Genomic DNA, 19358 nt, shown 5'->3' on the forward strand with positions numbered 1-19358 from the left:
TTCCTCGTCCGACTTTACCTCAATCCAGCCCTCCTTAACACTCTTCAATTTCCTTGTCAAAAACATCCTTGAATATTGCTGTGTAGTCTGGTCCCCCTACCGCATCCGTGACAGCCGCGCTCTTGAAGCTGTACAACGCAAATTCACCCGGACCCTCTTTTACAAAAAGAACCTTCTACGGGTTGATTATCCGTCACGACTCCGCACCGTCAATCTCCCCTCCATACAGCAACGCCGTATCTTCCTTGATATGTGTACTCTTTTCAAACTTTGCAATGGTCTGATGGACTGCTCTGCCAACTCGGATATTACTCTCCGTATCGCCTCGTCTTATAACACACGTAATGCCGACATTTTTGATGTACCCTTCGTCGAGCTCGAGATTTACTTTCACTCTCCGATCCCGAGGTTTTGCCGGTCCTACAATGCCCTACAGCTTGGTTCCTATGACTCACAAAATATGCCATTTACTTGCTCCTCCCTCTGAGGACAATATGTAATAAGAAATTTGCTTTCTGTGTATTGTCCTAAAACAAATAAATAAATAAATAAAAAAAATAAATAAATAAATAAATAAATAAATCATGAGCGGCCTTAGACGTCCTAGAGGGAAGAGCTATCCTATGAACCAAAAAAAAAAAAAAAAACAAAAGTTGGTTGCCCGCCCGTAAATCGAAGTGTTCCGTCAGGAATATAAGAGTGGGATTCTTCGAGCACTTCGATCCATCACGTGTCATCCTATAAAAACGCAGGTGTAATTGGTGGTGCGTGGGTCCGTACCGGATCCTGAAAAGGACATAGACAAACGCGGGGATTAACGCGAGCCTGACGGAATAAACAACACGCGTGATAAACCTGGAATTAACAAATCGGGAAAACGGAAGCTAGGCGTTGGGATAAACTTAAGGGGGCTTTACTCAATTTTCCAAAAAATATAGTAATATGCTACTATTAACTTAATTTGAACGGATATCGATATTGAGAGTATTATATTTTGAGACCTGGGCACCATATAGAGGCAGCTTCATGAAATTTTTCAGATTTTTCGGTTGAGTACTTTCGAAGAATGGGTCCGTTAAAGAAATCATCACTTTCCATCCCTTCCACTCCCTACCTTTCTAACAAATCTCAAAACTAACACAGACTTCGAAAAGTACTAATCAAGACCTCTCATTTGATATCCCACTTGATTATATTTGGTGAAAAAAATTGTTAAACCCCCCTTTTACATGTACGGGGAGCCCTCCTAAAACTCAATGTAGAAGGATGTCACTCACTGCATGTTTGGGCGTTCACAGTTCCCACTTTTTCATCAAATTTTGTGTCAATCGGTATAGCCGTTTCTGAGTATTTTCTTTTCTGACTGTGCATGGGCTAGTGTCTGCTCATCTCTGGTGCGTGGACCACAATGGCTATGTGAAGGAAACCCAGAACATAAACCCACCATGGAAGACGAGAGAAGGATGAAACTTACGGTGCAGGGGCTCGGAACCCAAGTACCGGCGGCTTTTGGGAGTGAGCAAGCGGGCTCTCGGTCGTCGATATACCTCGACCGCAGTGCCTCGGTGGTGGACAACTTGGCGACCTTGGCATATAATGTTACAAGTGATCTGGCTCTGGAGAAGGAAGTGTTCAAGCGAAGTACGACCTTACCGAGGACACCAGTAGCAAGACCAAACAAAGATGAACTGAAGGCAGATCGTTGGACAACAAAAACCGTGATAACACCCACCGCCAATGTTGAAGATGCGCGACAGCAATAGGTGCTCCAGGAGAAAGAAAGGGATCCATTCAAAAGAAGCTCTTCAACTTTGAGATCTCCATCAACGCTAAAGACGATGTAGGATAAAGTACAGGCAAGATCAATAAACGCCAAAAGTGAAGGAGCGTATAAAAGGAGTAACCCTGCCGGGGTTTATAGGGAGCAGAGTCTCAATCCGGAGGAATTACCCTTTATCCAGCTTGGGGCAAAAATAGTTGAGCTGTCCGAGTTCATCAAGGAAAAGCACAACGTGCACCAACCCATAAAGAATATAGTGAGGGCTAGTAGAGTCGTCTATAATAGATCGCAGATGGAGGAAATGGATACTAAGGATACGCCGAACCCCGCTGGACCAATAGTGTCACAAGCGACGCAAGTGACACCTAACCGTACTACCATCGAATCACGGTGAAATAAACGAGTATGTGAAAAAGAGGGGGATCTTTTAAATAATCAGCAGGCGCCTAAGAGAAAATAGATGGACAGGAAACCCTGAAAAGCGTACAGCGGATGTAGAAAAGTCAACCTGCGCTGCGAAGCGCAAGACGAACGGAAATGATGGATGGACTAAGGTTACCAGCAAAAAAACCAAAGGAAAAGCAAAAGTGCGAACCCGTCCAGATGCGATTGTTATCTCCAGTAAGGACAATCTGTCCTACGCGGAGATACTCAGAAAGGACAAAGCAAATCCCGACCTAAAAGATATGGGCGGAAATGTGAACCGAATCCGAAGAATCCAGAAAGGGGATCTCTTGTTCGAGCTGAAAAGATCCAGCGTGGGCAAAACTGATGACTTTCGCACTCAATTGACTGCCCCAGTGCGTGACCAAAAATATGAGATCTATATACAATGTAAGCATCTCGATGAAGTGACATCGAAAGGAGAAATTTATATTGCTCTGAAGGAGCAATTCAAGTTGGAAGAACTTGCCGTGGAGTCTGTTGTAAGTTTACGAAAAGCCTATGGTGGTACTCAAACGGCCACAATAGGAGTACAAGCGGAGGCAGCGCAGAAGTTGTTGGTGACCGGAAAAGTTCGGATTGGATAGGTTGTGTGCCGTTTAAGAGAACAGACTTCACTAAAGAGGTGCTTTAAATGCCTGATGTTTGGACACTTTGCGAAGGTATGCACCAGCAGCATTGATCGATCTGATCGATGCAGGTGTGGGGAGAAGGCCCATATTGCCAGGGAGTGCAATAGGGACCCTAAATGCCTATTGTGTGAGGTGAAGGAGGGACAGGATAACCGGCATATTGTCGGAAGTAGTAAATGTCCGGAATTTAGGAAGGCGCTCACTGAAATGAGAAAATGAGGTTTATTCAAATAAACCTGAATCATTGCAGGGTCGCTCAGGATTTACTTGAGCAAACCACGTTGGAATCTGAGATGGAAATCGCCATCATAGGTGAGCCGTACAGAAACCGTCACGATGACATATGGGTCACAGATTCGACTGGCGGAGCGGCGATGTGGGCATGCAGTCGACAGGCCATACAATGTACTGCAAGTCGGGCAGCCAGTGGCTTTGTGTGGGCAAGAATAAGTGGTGTAAATGTATACAGCTGGTCCGCCCCACCAAGTTTGACACTCTCTGAATACGAGGAAATGCTTGATCATTTTGTTCTCGACGCAAGGGGACGGAGTCCAAATGTGATTTCTGGTGATTTCAACACTTGGGCCCTTGAGAGGGGTAGCAGAGAATCAAATGACAGGGGGCGCAATTTACTAGAAACATTTGCGTAGATGGACGTAGTTTTGGCTAATGAAGGTGTGAACACCTTTCAGAAAAAGGGGTCAGGTTCGGTTGTAGACCTGACCTTTGTCAGCCCTGAGCTGGCGCGTGGTATGTCCTGGTGCGTCAGCGAACGCTACACCCACAGCGATTACCAGGCGATCTTCTTTGAGACATGTATCCAGCCACAGGGCAAAGACCTAACATGCCCGAAACCGAGAAAGATTTCAGGCTGGTCTGCCAAAACTTTGGATGAACAGACCTTCATAGAGGTGTAGTTAGATCAACGGCCCAAAAGAGGCGCCTCTATGGAAAGAGCCGTCCATGTGGCCCAATGCATCGCCAAAGCATGTGACGCGTCCATGCTAAGGAGATGCTCATTCTCCAGTAGGAGACCAAACTACTGGTGGAATGGTGAACTGACTGGTCTTAGATCAGCTTGCCACCGAGCCAGAAGAGCGGCTCAGAGGGCGGTAGGAAGAGTCGATCAGGGGCAAAAAGAGCGCGTCTATAAGGTAGCCCGCAAAAACCTCAAGCTCGCCATCCAGCGAAGCAAGAGGTAATGCTTTAAGGAACTTTGCTCAGAAGCGGACATAAACCCGTGGGGGGGGGGGGGGGGGGGGGTGCCTACAGAATCGTGATGGGACGATTCAGAGGCCTTTCATCTCCACTGATCACGTGTCCCATCCTCTTGCTAAAAATCATCCCGGGGGTTATTCCCCCAGCAAGAGGAGAGCACCGACACATTCCAACCACCTCTGAATGTGACGGCAATTCCCCCAGTCACCAGAGACAAGCTGTTGGATACCTGCGGTAGAATAGGATACAATAAAGCGCCGGGACTGGACGGAGTACCGAATAAGGCCCTGAAGCTTGCAGTGAAATTCAGACCGGACATGTTCGCTGAGTTGTTCGAAGCGTGCATGTCCGAGGGGATATTTCCAGCGGCGTGGAAGCGGCAGAAGTTGGTACTTCTGCCTAAGCCAGGTAAACCTCCAGGTGAATATTCCTCATTTGTCTTTTGGACACTGTGGGGAAAGTGTTAGAGCGGGTAATCTATAATAGATTACTCCCAGTTGTTGAGAGCCAAGGCGGCCTTTCAGATCGGTAGTACGAGTTCCATAAAGTCCGATCAACCATTGATACCATCAAATTGGTTCCTGGTTTAGTCGAAGATGCAATTCACGGAAAGGGTAGTACCAGCAAATATTGCGTGGTAGTAACCCTGGATGTGAAAAATGCATTCAATCCGGCCAATTGGAATCTAATACGGAAATCCCTAGCGAAAGTTGGTATTCCCGTTTATCTCGCTGCTATCGTCGATAGTTATTTAATTGAAAGGAGGCTTTTATATGACATCGATGACGGACCCCAGGAATACGTTGTTTCCGCGGGTGTCCCGCAGGGGTCCGCATTGGGCCCACTACTGTGGAACATCATGTACAACGATGTACTCAATCTTCCGAGGGAAGCCACAGTGGTGAGTTATTATTATTATTTTGTTAAGGGAAAGTCGCACCGCGTCCTTGAAGAACTATTGTGCCCCTTTTACTGGTTATAGTGTACCTGTTGATCATAGTATCTCAAGCAGGCCAGTAACCGTTAGGAACTTTAGTATGTTCCCCACTTCCAGAAGTTTCAGCTTTGCATCTGGTATTAAGTGTTCTCCCAGATGTATCGACCTGCTTTGCACAAGTGCTGGACACTGTCCCAGGACGTGCATAGAGGTTTCGTCCTCCTCCTCACAGAACCTGCAGGCAGTGTCCGTAGATATCCCTAGCTTCCCTAGGTGGTAGTTCAGCCGACAATGACCAGTGAGAATTCCCACTATGATTCGGAGGTTCTTTTTGGTGAGGTTTAAGCAATCCTTTGTGCACATGGGTTCGTATCCCCCAATAAGCACCCTGGACTGCTCCATCCCTGGTAGGCCCGCCCAATATAGTTCCCTCAGCCGTTTTTCTTCGTTTCTTAGATTCATAGCCATGAAACCGTTTCCGATTCCACAGAAGGGTTCTGGCCCGTATAAAGGCATCCCTGCTCCCTTCTTGGCTAGTTCATCCGCTGCCTCATTGCCTTCCAGCCCAGCATGGCCTGGAACCCAAAGTATCCAGACCTTGTTGGACGAGCCGAGTGTATTCAGTCTCTCAAGGCATTCCCATACCAGTTTAGAGTTCACCTGGTTGGACCTAAGTGCCTTGATCGCTGCTTGGCTATCGGTGAGAATAGCTATGTTCTGCCCCCTGTAGTTCCTTTGCAGATTAAAGGAGGCACATTTGTCTATGGCGTAAATTTCCGCCTGGAATATGCTAGTGTACCTGCCCATTGGCTCAAAGTACATTTTCCTTGGACCAATGACACCGGCACCCGCTCCCTCTGCTGTGAGGGATCCGTCAGTGTACCAAGTAATCAGTTGCTGGTTTAAGCCGTATGTCACAGCCACGCTTTCCCAGTTTGTCTTGTTACTCCAACGTGTTTCAAACTTCTTATCGAAGTGAAACCTCGTTGTCATGTTGTCCCTCGGTATCAGTAATTCGGGATACCGCCTAGAAAGGATATCAATCTTCCTTCGATTTAGGCAGCTCCCCGCCTCACTCATGCTACCGGCCATCCTGAATATTGATCTCCTTGCCTGCATCTGTATGTGCAGATGGAGAGGGGTTAATCCCAGAAGGACCTCCAGGGATGCCGTTGGGCATGTCCTCATTGCCCCACTGATACACACGCAAGCCAGCCTTTGGAGCTTATGTAATTCCCTGGCTTGTGTGCTGAGTTGGGTTCTTTCTGCCCAGATTACCGCTCCATAGGTAATCATTGGTCTTACTATTGCAGTATATATCCAAAGTAGTATCTTCGGGCTACAACCCCATTTTTTTCCTGCTATGGATCTGCAAGTCATCAGAGCCCTCGTGGCTTTCCGACAAGTGTTTCCGACATGTGTCTTCCAGAGTAATTTTTGGTCTAGCGTGATTCCCAAGTATTTGACCTCTGTTTCTCGTTTCACCTCCATATCATGTAATGTTATGGCTTTCTGGTGATCCAGCTTACGCCTCCTAGTGAATGGTACTATGGTGGTTTTGGTTGGGTTGATCCGCAGTCCCACCTTCCTGCACCAGGCACTAGTAACCCTTAATCCAGTTTGGATTCTATCACATAGGGTATCTTCATATTTGCCCCTACAGATTAGAACAATGTCGTCCGCGTAGCCCTGGACTTGTATTCCAGTATTAGTTAACACGTCCAGGAGTTCATCCACTACCATACTCCACATCAGCGGCGATAGTACTCCGCCCTGTGGACAGCCTTGAGTGGTGTTCATGATAATAGAATTTGTACCTGTTTGTACCTCTATTTGTCTGCTTTCTAGCATTTTGCCCATCCAGAGTGCCAGGGTGTTTCCCACTCCTTTGCGGCTCAGGGCATCCTGTATCTCTGTGTGCGATGTGTTGTCGAATGCTCCTTCGATATCCAAGAACGCGCACAGTGCAATTTCTTTTGTTTCAATGGCGTCCCGTAGTACCTCTGTCAGCTGATACAGAGCAGTTTCAGTTGACCTTCCTGCCCGGTAAGCGTGTTGACAGTGATGTAAGGGATTACGCTTTAGAACGTTAGTTCTAATATAGTTGTCTATGACCTTCTCCACCGTTTTGAGTACGAACGATGTTAGGCAGATTGGTCTGAAAGATTTAGGGTGAAAAGGATCCTTTTTACCCGCCTTCGGAATAAAGACCACTTTTGCCCGTCTCCATGCCCTTGGTATGTAACCCAGTGCTATGCTCCCCCTTACCACCCTCAGAAGAGACTCTAGGATAATTCCTAGGCCCCTCTGGATAAGTGCAGGGAAAATGCCATCTGCTCCGGGAGATTTCAATGGTTGAAAGGTTCCCACTGCCCATCTTAGCCTAGCTTCCGAGCATACCTCTTTTGCTAGTTTCCAGCTCTCTTTCCTTCCCCTTCTATTCGTTGTTGGGGTGTCAGGCAGATTATTGTCGCCTGCCGCCGAGGGGTAGGACCCCGGGAAATGAGTTCTGAGAAGCAGGTGTACCCTGTCCTCCTCATTCTCGGTGAATGTCCCATCTTCCTTTTTCAAGCAGACAGAGGATATTCTCCCGTCTTTGGCTACAGCCTTGTACAGCCTAGTTGCTTCTGTGATCTGTTCAATCCCTTCACAGAATTCCCTAAAGCTGTTCCGTTTCGCTTCCCTGATGGCGTTGCTATACGCAGTCAGTGCATTTTTATACCTCCGCCAGTCCCCGGTTCGTTTTGCCCGGTTAAAGAGTTTTCGTACCTCCGTTCTCATTCTGGCTAAGTTTCTGTTCCACCATGGTACATCCCTTGATGACTTGACTGTCTTGGCCGGACAGCTGGCCTCATATGCGTCAATGACGATTGTGTTGAGGTCTTCCACCACCGTTTCTAATTCTAATTCGCTCCTGATGTCACCGCTCCCTTGAAGGTGGGCAATGTTGTTGCTCAGGTGCATTGTGTAGGATTCCCAATCCGTTCTCTTGGGATTCCTTATTATTCTTTTTATTTCGGAGTTACCCTCAATGTCGAATCTGATTATCCTGTGATCAGACATTGAGGGTTCATCCGACACCCTCCAATTCCTGACCATCCCGTTCATTAGGGTATTTCCTAGAGTTATATCTAGTACCTCTTGTCTGGTGCTGGTCACAAATGTTGGAGTGTTCCCTACGTTGTATATTTCTAACTTATTACTAAGAATAAATTCGAGAAGGTACTCACCTCTACGATTAGTGTCACTGCTTCCCCACACTACGTGGTGGGCGTTGGCATCGCAGCCGAGAAGAAGTGGTAACGCCCTCTCCTCGCAATACTCCGTCAGCTTTGCGACTTGTTCCGGTGGAGCCCGGCTCTCGTCTCCTGGGAAGTATCCCGATGCTACCACTACCTTTCGAGTGCTCCTCCCGGCTTCCAATGAGACTTGGATAGCCACAAGGTCCCCGGTTAAGAACTCTGAAAGACATATGTATTTTAGATTACGTTTGAGAATTATGCAAGCTCTTGGTTTTTCACAAGACGAGTCCCAAATTACCTGCATGTCTCCTCCTTGCAGACCGCGAATCTGCCCCCGGTACACCCAGGGCTCCTGAGCCAGCACTATTCCAATGTTCTCCTTGGAATTTGCCCTTGCAATCACTGCAGATGCAGCTCTCGCATGGTGGAGGTTTATCTGGGCTATCCTAGTGCTGGCCATTGGCTCCGTTATTGTTTGGAGCTCTTCTCCACTGTCGGAGTGTCACCCTCCTCCTCCGACATGGCGCTTTCCTGCGCGTCGCTGTCCACCCCGAGCCCTAGCAGTCCTAGGTCTAGGTCGTCCAGCTTCTGTTCTTCACTGGGCAGCAGGTCTATTTCCCTGGTTGATCCCGTTCTTTCCGCCTCTATGGCTTCCGCGACTTCTTCAGGGACCTCGGTAAGTTTTCCACCCGATGCCTCCTCCGAGGTTTCTTTCCTTGGCTTTTCCTTGTGCACATGCACGGGTATGTTGCCAAATCGGTAGTTGATATGACAACTCCGACGTTTAATTGCCTCTAGGGATCGGTCATCTACCCCGATCGTGAGGAGTTTACCCTTTCCCTCCACCTTGCTTCTGAAGACTCTCCATAGTCGAGTATGGAGATCTTCGTTCTGACCAATTAGGAGTCTCATGAGGTCTTCTGTTACTATTGCCGCGGCCTTTGGGAGAAAAACTGTCACCATGTGGGCTCCTGGTGTATCATCTCCAGCACATGTTGACAGTTCCACCCCTTCCCAGCCTGGCAATCTAGGAATTATGGTTCTGACCCATTCTGCGGTACCTTCCGTCGCGCAGTCCACCAGTATAAGGCCTGGTCGAAAGCGTATCCCGGTGAACACCAGTTTCGACGTCCATCCCTTGATCATCTGTTTGACGACCAGTTCTTCAATGGTTTCCTGTTCCTCCCGAGTGAGTATTTGCTCGGGAAACCTTTTTGGCAGTATGGCCAGCCGAATGCCCTTGACCGCACTAGCATAGCTAATGCCGGGCTTCCTGGGTCCTGCCTTCACTCCTGACCTGCCCGGGTTTTCTCCTCCCGTGGGTTCAGGTCTGGGTTTTTTGGGGGCATTCCCTTCATGCGGGCTGATCTCTGCTGCTCCCCGCTTTCTCGGCTCCGGTAGAGATGGCTTAGGTCTGTCCTGAGCCTTCTTAAGGGCCTCTTCTGGTTTCAGGCCTTCCTTCAGATAGCGCAGGTACCATTTAACCCCGGCGCCACTGAGACCTGTCTCCTTCCTGACGTCTGTTATGTTTATCTCAGACGTGCTTTTGCTGGTCCCTGCTCTTTGAGCAGTGGTGTTCGTTGGCTGTAGTCCATGCAGTATACCAATGGTCACCTTGGATCCACTGCTTGACGTCCCAACTTCTCCCTTCTTGGGTGTAGTCACCTGGCTTTCAGTAATTCGGAGACGTGCCTCCACCTGATTAACCAGTTTTGGTGCGGTACGGGGCCCCGCTTTTTTGGTTTTTGTTTTTTTTTTCCAATTTAGTACTCATTTGATTCCCACGAGTATGGGGGTTAAGAGGTCCGCCGTGCCATAGCCCCCCGTAGCACGGTAAGATCTAACTTACTCACTGAGGCGACCAGGTATCAGTGAGGCTCCGTTCGAATACAGTCAGTTACCCCCGACTGCAAACTATCCAATGGGCACGGTTCGCATGACACCCTGGATTGGGGGAGGTGTTTTTCGACTCCCCAGTCTAGATCCGTAGCGTTTTGTTAATAGTAGGGTCACCTCGTACAGGGTGTGGCTATCACCACTCACTAACGGTCTTGGTAGACGAGAGGCTTGGCCCCTGAAAAGGCACACACCGTCCCAGAGGAGAGACAACTCATCCTTAGACAAAGATAGGTTGGCCTCAGGGAGCTATGTTCCGCATCAGTCTATCCTGCAGTACACTGCTTGACCCCACAGTGGTGAGTTACGCTGACGACATAGCGCTGGCTGTTGTCGCAAAGCATTTCGCAGATGCTGAGTTAGACTCAAGCGAGACAATCGGTGCTGTTAAAAGTTGGCTAAAGAGTTCTGGTCTGACACTTGCGGAGGAAAAAACAGAAGCGGTCCTCACCACTAACCGCCGGAAAAGAAATTATGCCTGTATTGGAATCAGGAATTATATTATCACTTCCAAATGCTTGGGGGTGGTGATAGACGGGAAGTTCAGCTATAAGCAACAAGTATGTTTGCGATAAATCATCAACTGCAAATGTGGCCCTGGAAAGAATGATGCCGAACGTAGGGGGGGGGGGGCACGGCATATCTCTAGATTGGTTATAGCTAGGGTGGTGACCTCAATCATACTCTATGCACCTCAGTTTGGAGGAAGGTGTTACGGATGTCAGTTAACACTATCAAACTGAGTGCAGTCTACAGGAGGACAGCCCTGAGGGTATGCTCTGCCTTCAGGACTGTCTCAGATGATGCAGCATTCGCCATCCCTGGAATGATGCCGATTGAAATACAATGCAAAACCAATTTCTCGCTCTCGAAGAAGGCTGAGAGGGAGAGATCCATAAATAGATGGCAAGAGCGGTGGGAACGCTCGGGAAACGGTCGGTGGACTAATAGGCACAATCCTGCCATCAAGGAGTGGTTGGAGAGACGACACGGTGAGATTAATTATAATCTCACCCGGTTTCTCACGGGGCGCGGAGGATATCGCCAATACCTGCACCGGTTTGAATTGGAGACCTCACCCGACTATCCGAATTGCCCAGAGGACCCAGAGCATGTATTCTTCCACTGGATTTGTGAGAAAAAGGAGGAATCTAGAGGAGACTTTAGCAGAGGTGCTGGTACTATAAAATCTTGTGTTAGTTTCTGGTTATCGATTCATTAATAAGCACTGTGAGCGGAAGCTTTTCCTGCACCTACGACCATGGCACTCGGATCCAAAGATGTACGGCCCCACGCACGCGGTCGACTCGTTCTTTTTTACATTTTTACTTCTAGATTTAGCATACGAGTGGATATCTCGTTAGGTGCACGCGAATCCCCGTGTTTGTTTATTTATTTTTCAGGATCTGGTGTGGACCCAGGTACCGGCATTGACAGGTGAATTTTTGTGTTTGTGTTTATGAATGACATGTGAGGGATCGAAGCGTTCAAAGCTCGGTTTACGGTCTGTCTGCCTTTTTTTGAAGGAGGTGGAAATCTTCAAAAGACATTGGCCTGGATAGGCTAGTGTGGGATTTTTGGTCATTAAAACCACCTCGACTCCCCTTTGCAACATGGAATGACTACAAGATATTACGTCATGGGCGGAGTTTCTTCTTCTTCTTTCTTCCTTTCGCCCGTTGCTCGCAGATTGCTCAGGATACAAGCGATCATGAAGTTAATCGCAACCCAGTCTTCTTGACATACTAGCATTCTTCGCACCGGATTTGGTGCTAGCAACTCAAGAGTTTCCTCTTGATTCCTCCTTTCTTCCACAAACCTTGGCCAGTGAATACGTGCTTCGATTCGTATGGGACTCTATTGTAGTTTAAGAAAAGGGGTGAGGTGTCCAGTTTAAACCTATTCTTACGATATCCTCCATTCCCCGTGAAAAACTGGGTAAGATTAAAATTTATCTCACCGTTCCGTCATTCCAACCACTCCTTGATGTCAGGGATGAGTCTGTGTGTTCACTGATCCTTCACCGAGCGTTCTCGCCGCTGTTGTCATCTATCTACAGATCTCCCTCTTTCGGCGTTATTCGCCCGTTATAAAGGAGAGATGGATCTGACGTCACATGTGTTCGTCATCTCATCTGTATTTCGCGGCGAGCTTAAGGGCCTTATTCGGTACTCCATCCAGACCCGGAACTTTATTGTTGCCTATTCTACCGCAGATCTCCAGTGGTCTCTGGTGACTGCTGGAATTTCTTTTATACTCAGAAGTCGTTAAAACCTGTCGGTGCCTCACTTTTGTTGGGGGAAATAACCCCCAGCTGATTTTCAACAAGAGCGTAGGGTACGTGATCTACGGAAATGAACGGTTTCTGAATCGTCTTACCATAATTTTAAATGCGCACCACCACAGCTTTACGTCCGCCTCTGAGCAGAACTTTTACAAGCATTTCCCCTTAATTCACTGCTTGGCGAGCTTAAGGGTTTTGCGGGCTTCAATATGGGTGCGCTCTTTCTCGCACTGATCGTTTCCCCCTATCGGTCTCTAAGCCGCTCTTTCGGCTTGGTGGCATGCTGATCGAACGATGGTCAGTTCACTATTCCACCAATAGTTTGATCTTCTATTGGGGGATGAGCACCTGCTAGGCATGGACGCGGCACATGCTTTAGCGATGCATTGTGCCACATGAACATGTCTTTCCGTAGGGGCGCCTGCATTATTAGGTTAATCTAGTTACATCTCTATGCTCATCCAAGGCTTTTGCAGGACAGTCTGAAATATTTCTCAGTTCGAGCATACCCAATTCTATTTCCTCCTGTGCTCTTCGATGTTGATGGCACAGGAGCCAAGGTTTCCATTACTGAGGCACTGCACAGGGCAAGCATCGGTACTATATAGAGGCAACTTCAAATTTCCGTAGTTGTCCTAATATATATCGAGCGTGTGATATGTTCGGCAAATGGCGATTACTTAGAATCGTAATTCCAACTAATGGTTGAAAGCAGAAGTAATGAAATGCTGTAAGTAATGCCTGCAGGCTAGAAGGTTAAGTCCATATTGGAGAAATACACTATGGGGAAAACAACGACACCTAAGTCCAAAGACGCATTCAAAATGTGCAGTGTGGGGCATCATACAAATTAAAAAATTGCTTCAAGTTACTTTGTGATGAGACAGATTTCGGCCCAAAGGGGTGGGTACAAGTACCTAACACCTTCAATAAATATAGATGACTTTGGGAGATAGTTCCGACATTGTTCCCCGAACTGCCATCCCAACGGTATCAATAAGTGCCGAACACAATCTGCCAGTAACCGAAGATGAAGTTCTGCATAGCAGCGAAAAGGGTCCTTGGTATATTTCGAACAAGGTACTGGACAATTAGAATTGCTTGAAAGAAAGATCTTCCTCGCTCAGTGGAAATGACAAAAGTTGTGCTATTCTGGATGGGGTAAGCTGGTAGATGACCCATCACTCTGTACATAATAGGCGAGATTCTCGAGCGACGAATCTATAACTGACTAACACCTACAATTGATAGCTGTGGTTGTTTATCAAATACACATTTGGGCTTCCGAAAGGCTTGGTCAGCGGTCAGTGAGGAGCTGACGTTCAACGAGCTCGATCATCACACCGTCATTTTAGGCACTCCTGGAATTATATCAGATAGTACTGAACCAAGACCTAGGCTTGATACAAAGCTGGGAACAAGGAATATTTGAGAAATCATCCCAAATTCTTCATAAAAGCAGTTTTATCCTAATATTATCAACTTCAATATGGAACCTAAAATATTCAGGATCGATTTAAGGCAACAACAATTTTAATCTTCCAAATTATAGTATGCATTTTTGCAACTATCAAAACACAATAATATTATGAAATTTTAAATCTTTTCGAATTCCTGTAGTATTCGTAACAATGCGCTTAAAAACTCTAAACTCAAAAGGAGGGCAAGACAAATTGAAGTAATCCATCAATTGCAAGGATAACTGAATTGACAATTGCTATGGATGCCTCAGTCAATCCCATAACTTTCTTCTCATCATATGCTTCCTGAGTCCAGTGAGCTAGTAAAATCCCTCCGCAAACAGCATGGCTTAGGCAACCAGAAAGGGTATAGAATTGGTAAACCAGGACGTTAAGGTACCTTCGGACCAGCATTGCTGTAGGAGAATATTGTCAGCTTTTGAAAAATTGCAAATTATTGTACTTGAAAAAGGTTTACCAATTACGAGACCAGCCGGAATAATGCAGAAGCCAAAGAATGTTCCATCCACTAAGAATAATAGGGTATGATTCAGATTTTCGGATGTTTCCAAATGTAGAGCCAGACAGACCGTTGTGAGCACCTGAAACGTTGTTTAAAATGACAATTAGGATCACTATATTTGCACATTCCGTATTCTGTTATATCATAGGGTGGAATAGTTGGATGATTGGAAGTTCTGTAGAAAGTTCATTGGAAATAGTTGTTGATGGGAAAGCCCATCAAGAAAGTCAGAAAAAGAGTGCAGCAACTCTCCTAAAGGATGAAACTAGAAACTGATCTGTCTGTGATATTTTTGCCTAAACGTCTCAGAACACGAAATTGGGAGTCACAGTAGGAGGTAACTCCAGCGACGGATTGTGATCGTAGACGTCAAATGTTGTAGTTCCTCTGGTGGAGCTGATCGGTCGAGAGCTATGTAAGCCAATGATATATACAAATTCTCCGCTCTCAACCCAAATTGACCACCGTTAGATTGCTGGAACTCTCGTCTGGACCAGAGAAACTTGCAGGCTCTTCTTGCCGAGGATACATGCTCTAGGTTTGACCCGATCAATGTCTCATGTCCCCAACTGAAAGCTCAGCAGGACGTCCTCTCGATCTCTGATGTTACGGAAGAGGAACTTGGGGAAATCTGCAGACGTACTGGGGATAACAAGGCTCAGGAATTGGACGGAATTCCGAACAAGGCTCTGAAGGTGGCGGTCAAGGCCAGATCAAGATGGTTCGCAAGCACATTCGAATCGTGCATGACGGAAGGAATATTTCCCGCCCAGTGGAAGAGGCAGAAGCTGGTGTTGCTACCGAAGCCCCAAAAACCACCCGGCGTGTCTTCTTCATATCGCCCTATTTGTCTCTTAGACACCATGGGGAAGATGTTGGAGAGGGGGATATACAACAGGCTGCTCCTGTTCATCGAGCTTGCGGGTGGTCTTTCAGAGCGGCAATATGGGTTTAGGCGAGCCCGTTCTACGGTCGATGCATTAGCAAAGGTCGTGGAATTGGCTCGAAATGCAGTGGCTATGGGCAAATGCTGTGCTCTGGTGACGCTGGATGTCAAAAATGCTTTTGACTCAGCCAACTGGGGCTGGATTAAAGGTTCTTTGGCCAAACTGGGTGTTCCTAGTTACTTGGCTCGGCTAATCGAGAGTTACCTTTCGGACAGACTTCTTTGGTACGAGACGGACGACGGGCCGAAGGAGTACATTGTGACAGCAGGTGTGCCTCAAGGTTCTGTATTGGGACCACTGCTGTGGAACATAATGTACGACGGAGTGCTTGGCCTCGCATGCCGGAGGATACAACGCTGATTGGTTTTGCGGACGACCTGGCGGTAGTTGCAATTGCAAAGCATTTCGAAGATGTGGAGTTTTATGCAAATGAAGCCATTCATACCATCAAGTCATGGTTAAGAATGGCCAAGCTAGACCTGAAAAGCCATCGGGAGAGAGTTGTGTGGCAATGGCAACAACGGTGGGATAACTCCGACAATGGCCGGTGGACCCTTACATTGATTCCGTGTAACGAGAAATGGGTCGACCGTAAGCACGGAGAATTGAATTACCACCTGACACAGTTCCTTACGGGACACGGTGGCTATAGGAAGTACTTGCATCGCTTCGAGTTGGACGAGTCTCCCAACTGTCCTGAGTGCGGTGCTACACCCGAGGACCCGGAGCACGTTATGTTCCACTGTCCCAGATTTCTGCAACAGAAAAGGAGGTTGAACAGCATCTTGGGGCGGACATCGAGCCCTTCAACCTGGTGGAAGAGATGCTGAAGTCGGAGGAAAACTGGATGGTGGTAAATGAGGCAGTAGCCGTGGTGCAAACAAAACTCCTTGAGTTGGATCGAGCTCGGAAGGCGGCGCGACGGAGACGCGAGATGGAAGAGCTGGTATAGCGAACCAGAGTCTCCCCCGCGAAGTAACACTTCACGGTGGTCCCGCGGGGTGGGGCGTAAGTGTGGGGGTGGTTTTAGTGGGTGTGAATCCCACACACTGATGCAACCTGGCGCAACAGCGTCTTTCTAAGATTTCCAACTCCATCTTTAAACAAAAAAAATGTCTCATGTGTTGTGGAATCAATTGTAGTATTTTCTTTGGAGCTCTTTGTTACAGGTCTCCGGTTTGAGGGCGACGTCGGTGTCTTTCTCTAGGAAAAAGACAGCAGATTAGTTGAGGTGCAATTCGAGCGCTGCACATTTATCTGCGTTACCCTCAGCATAGTATGCTTGTGTAGCGTTTGCTTCTACCCCCGTCGGATCGTCGATCTCCGGCTCCTCCAACAGTTTATTGGCGCGTTCAACTGGATCCAGGTCATCGTCCAGTTTCACGGAGCGGAAAATTTTTACCTTTGCGTTCCTGACTCCACATTTCATAATCCGCTTTTTCTAGTGCCTCCAGGTACTCTCCATTTATGCGGAGCAGAAAAGTTTGGTTATCTAGGGTTCCTCCTCCTTAATATCCATCCAGTCGTCCATTGAAAGACGGGAAGATTGGGCGAGGTTGTCCTTATCTATGCGGATCATCGGCAACTAGATGCAACTTACCTATCTCCTGGAATCTCGTCGTATTGTAGTTTTACCTCCTCGCAAGCGTCGCTGATCTGAGGCACACACGAACCAAGATTGTCTCTGGAGAATTGGTGCTATGACATGGGAACCATGGACCACCTGGGATGAATCCAAGAGGGGATGGACGTCCCTTGTTCCCCATTGCCGTCCAAGAGATGCTGTGTGATATCCCGGGAGTCTGGCTTCACTTCACTGGTCCGCCCGTCCGGCACCTATTTGCTGCTAGCGGTATTACCATCTACTAGCGCCACAAGTATGTGACTTCTGGCCACGTCGCTCAAGGGTTCCGCAGTTGATGCCTCCTCGGCTGTTGGTGTTCCCCTGTTTGCAAAAGTTATTTGGCGTCCGAGCCTTTGCACACTCTGTTCCGCTTGTGTTGCTGTCCGATCTCATTTTGACGTCGATTGTAATTTAAGGCAGTAGGCTTAACCTCCTGTTGGTTCGCCAGGCATTTGTTGGTGTACTTTTCGACAATCGACTAATATTTAGGGAGGCCTTTTTCATTAGACTCGTCAGTGGCCTCCTTATTATATATTATAATATATTTATTGCTTCAAAATGATAAGAAGGGGCTCATTTTTTGCGTTGACTGAGAAACCTGCCTCGAGGTGCAGATAGAGCATATTTCTAAGAGACTACACTGGCACCAAAGTCGTGTCGTACGAAGTCATACTTTGTCATGTCAGTCATTAATTCGCATCTACGCATTAAACCGCCGTTGAAATACCGCAGGGACCACATCGTCCTCGAGACCAAATTGAATAGTTGAAATTTTCGTCGGCCAAGTTGGGATGAAAGGGAGGTGTCAAACTGTACCTAGGTTTAACTGTATGTCACACCAGTTTATCTGGTATCTGCTGAGACAACATTTGGTGCCAGAAGGACTTATCCTTGGGTAATTGCGCTTCACACCAGCCGAAATGCCAGGCTTCTATTTCTGGCAGCTATATCAATACCAACGTAGAAGAAGATGTTGCTGGGTTACTAGCATAACAATTATAATTGCATAATATGGGTTCGCATCTATAGCTACGAAGTTGTAAGAAAAGTGCTTTGGTCAGTCATCCACGTTGGTGAAGTCGACCCGAAGTTTACGGCCGAAAGTAGTAACGAACTCGATCCAGAGTAGTTGGTATGATGTTCAAGAAGTAAAGGAACCCCAAATTCAATTACCAATTCAATAGCTTTGAATAAAATATACTTATCAGCCGATCTCATTCTACGATTTTTTAGGGAACTTAATGATTTAGAATACAAATTAAAATTATAAAAAAATAAAACTAACAAAAAATGAATTTCAAATAACACAACCTATAAACAATGACTTTTGAATGTCAGATCAACATTAAAGTATGATTAGACGTTGATTTATGATCACTTTGCTGATGAAGTAATAGACGTTTCCTATACTTTTCAACATCATAATCAACATAAAAATCATTGTTGCTAAACAATTCAGCAGATTCATCAGTAAGTGCAGTTTCGGAGAATTGTTTATCGGTATGAGCTTCACCATAATGGCTTGGCAACACCCAGCCGAAGGTCCGCCTTAGTTAAGAATTATAGGCAGTCGGGCCCTTGAGCAGCTCCATTGCACTAGGTCAACTCCGCCGCTTCCTCTGAGACAGGGTCTGGAACACTTTTTTTCGGCCTTAGGCACTGCCCCTGTAGACTCTTTCGACACTTGAATTTGGCTTCGGTGGACACTTGAGGGATGGTGAGCCCCAATGGAAGTCACTGCCGTTTCGCTGGCGCTTTTCCGTAGCAGTCGCCGATCTAACGAAAGCCTTTAGCCTCGAGAGGGAGACCCACTTGGACTCGCCCCGCACGTCGACCTTGAATGAGTTCTCGCTCTGATTAAGCACTCTAAAGGGACCCTCCTATGGTGGTTGCAGCGCCTTCCGAGGGGCGTCCACCCTTATGAGGACCTGGTCGTACGTCTCACGTTTCCTGGGAGTGTTGATTTCCGATGTCGCGTGTCGGGACGGTGGTGTCGGCCGCATCTTTGAAATCACGTCTCTAAGCAGACGCAGCATTTCCGAGTAATTTAACCCTGCTCTGATGTCCAGTACAGGGTCGACGGTGAGGCGAAGATTTTCCTCGTAGACCATCTCCGCTGGGCTGGCAGCGAACTCCTCTTGTTGGTCTGTACGGAGGCCGAGGAGGGCGAAAGGCAAGGACCGCGCCCACGACGGATCGTCGCGAGCCATTAGAGCGGCCTTCATTGCCTGGTGCCAACGTCCCAGTATACCACTGGACTGTGAATGGTATGCAGTAGTCCTATGCCTTTTAAAGCCAAGGAGCTTTCCTAACTCCGCGAAAAGAGTAGGTTCTCGGCACATGTTTGTGCCGTAATGTCAGTCAGAATTAT

The 19358-nt window shown here is 47.3% G+C and overlaps 1 protein-coding gene across 1 annotated transcript; it reads right to left on the reverse strand.

The window, feature by feature from the left end:
• Window positions 1-14017: 14017 nt before the first annotated feature.
• LOC119657874 lies at window positions 14018-18233 on the reverse strand. The gene is made up of 3 exons (XM_038065001.1): window positions 18161-18233; window positions 14372-14495; window positions 14018-14309 (listed from the first exon to the last, which is right to left on the reverse strand). Exons 1-3 carry the CDS (start codon window positions 18203-18205, stop codon window positions 14086-14088), a joined length of 393 nt encoding a protein of 130 aa, XP_037920929.1. The 5' UTR covers window positions 18206-18233; the 3' UTR covers window positions 14018-14085.
• Between the last annotated feature and the right edge of the window lie 1125 nt (window positions 18234-19358).

The sequence above is a fragment of the Hermetia illucens genome, chromosome 5, assembly GCF_905115235.1.
Source record: "Hermetia illucens chromosome 5, iHerIll2.2.curated.20191125, whole genome shotgun sequence".
NCBI lineage: Eukaryota > Metazoa > Arthropoda > Insecta > Diptera > Stratiomyidae > Hermetia > Hermetia illucens.

Bases quoted from the DNA above. Each gene is read 5' to 3' on its own strand.
- LOC119657874 (XM_038065001.1), bottom strand. From the start codon at position 18,205: ATGAGATCGGCTGATAAGTATATTTTATTCAAAGCTATTGAATTG. The intron at 14,496-18,160 runs GTAATTGAATTT...ACAACGTTTCAG, and splicing joins TATTCAAAGCTATTGAATTG to GTGCTCACAACGGTCTGTCT. The intron at 14,310-14,371 runs GTAAACCTTTTT...ATTCTCCTACAG, and splicing joins TCCGGCTGGTCTCGTAATTG to CAATGCTGGTCCGAAGGTAC.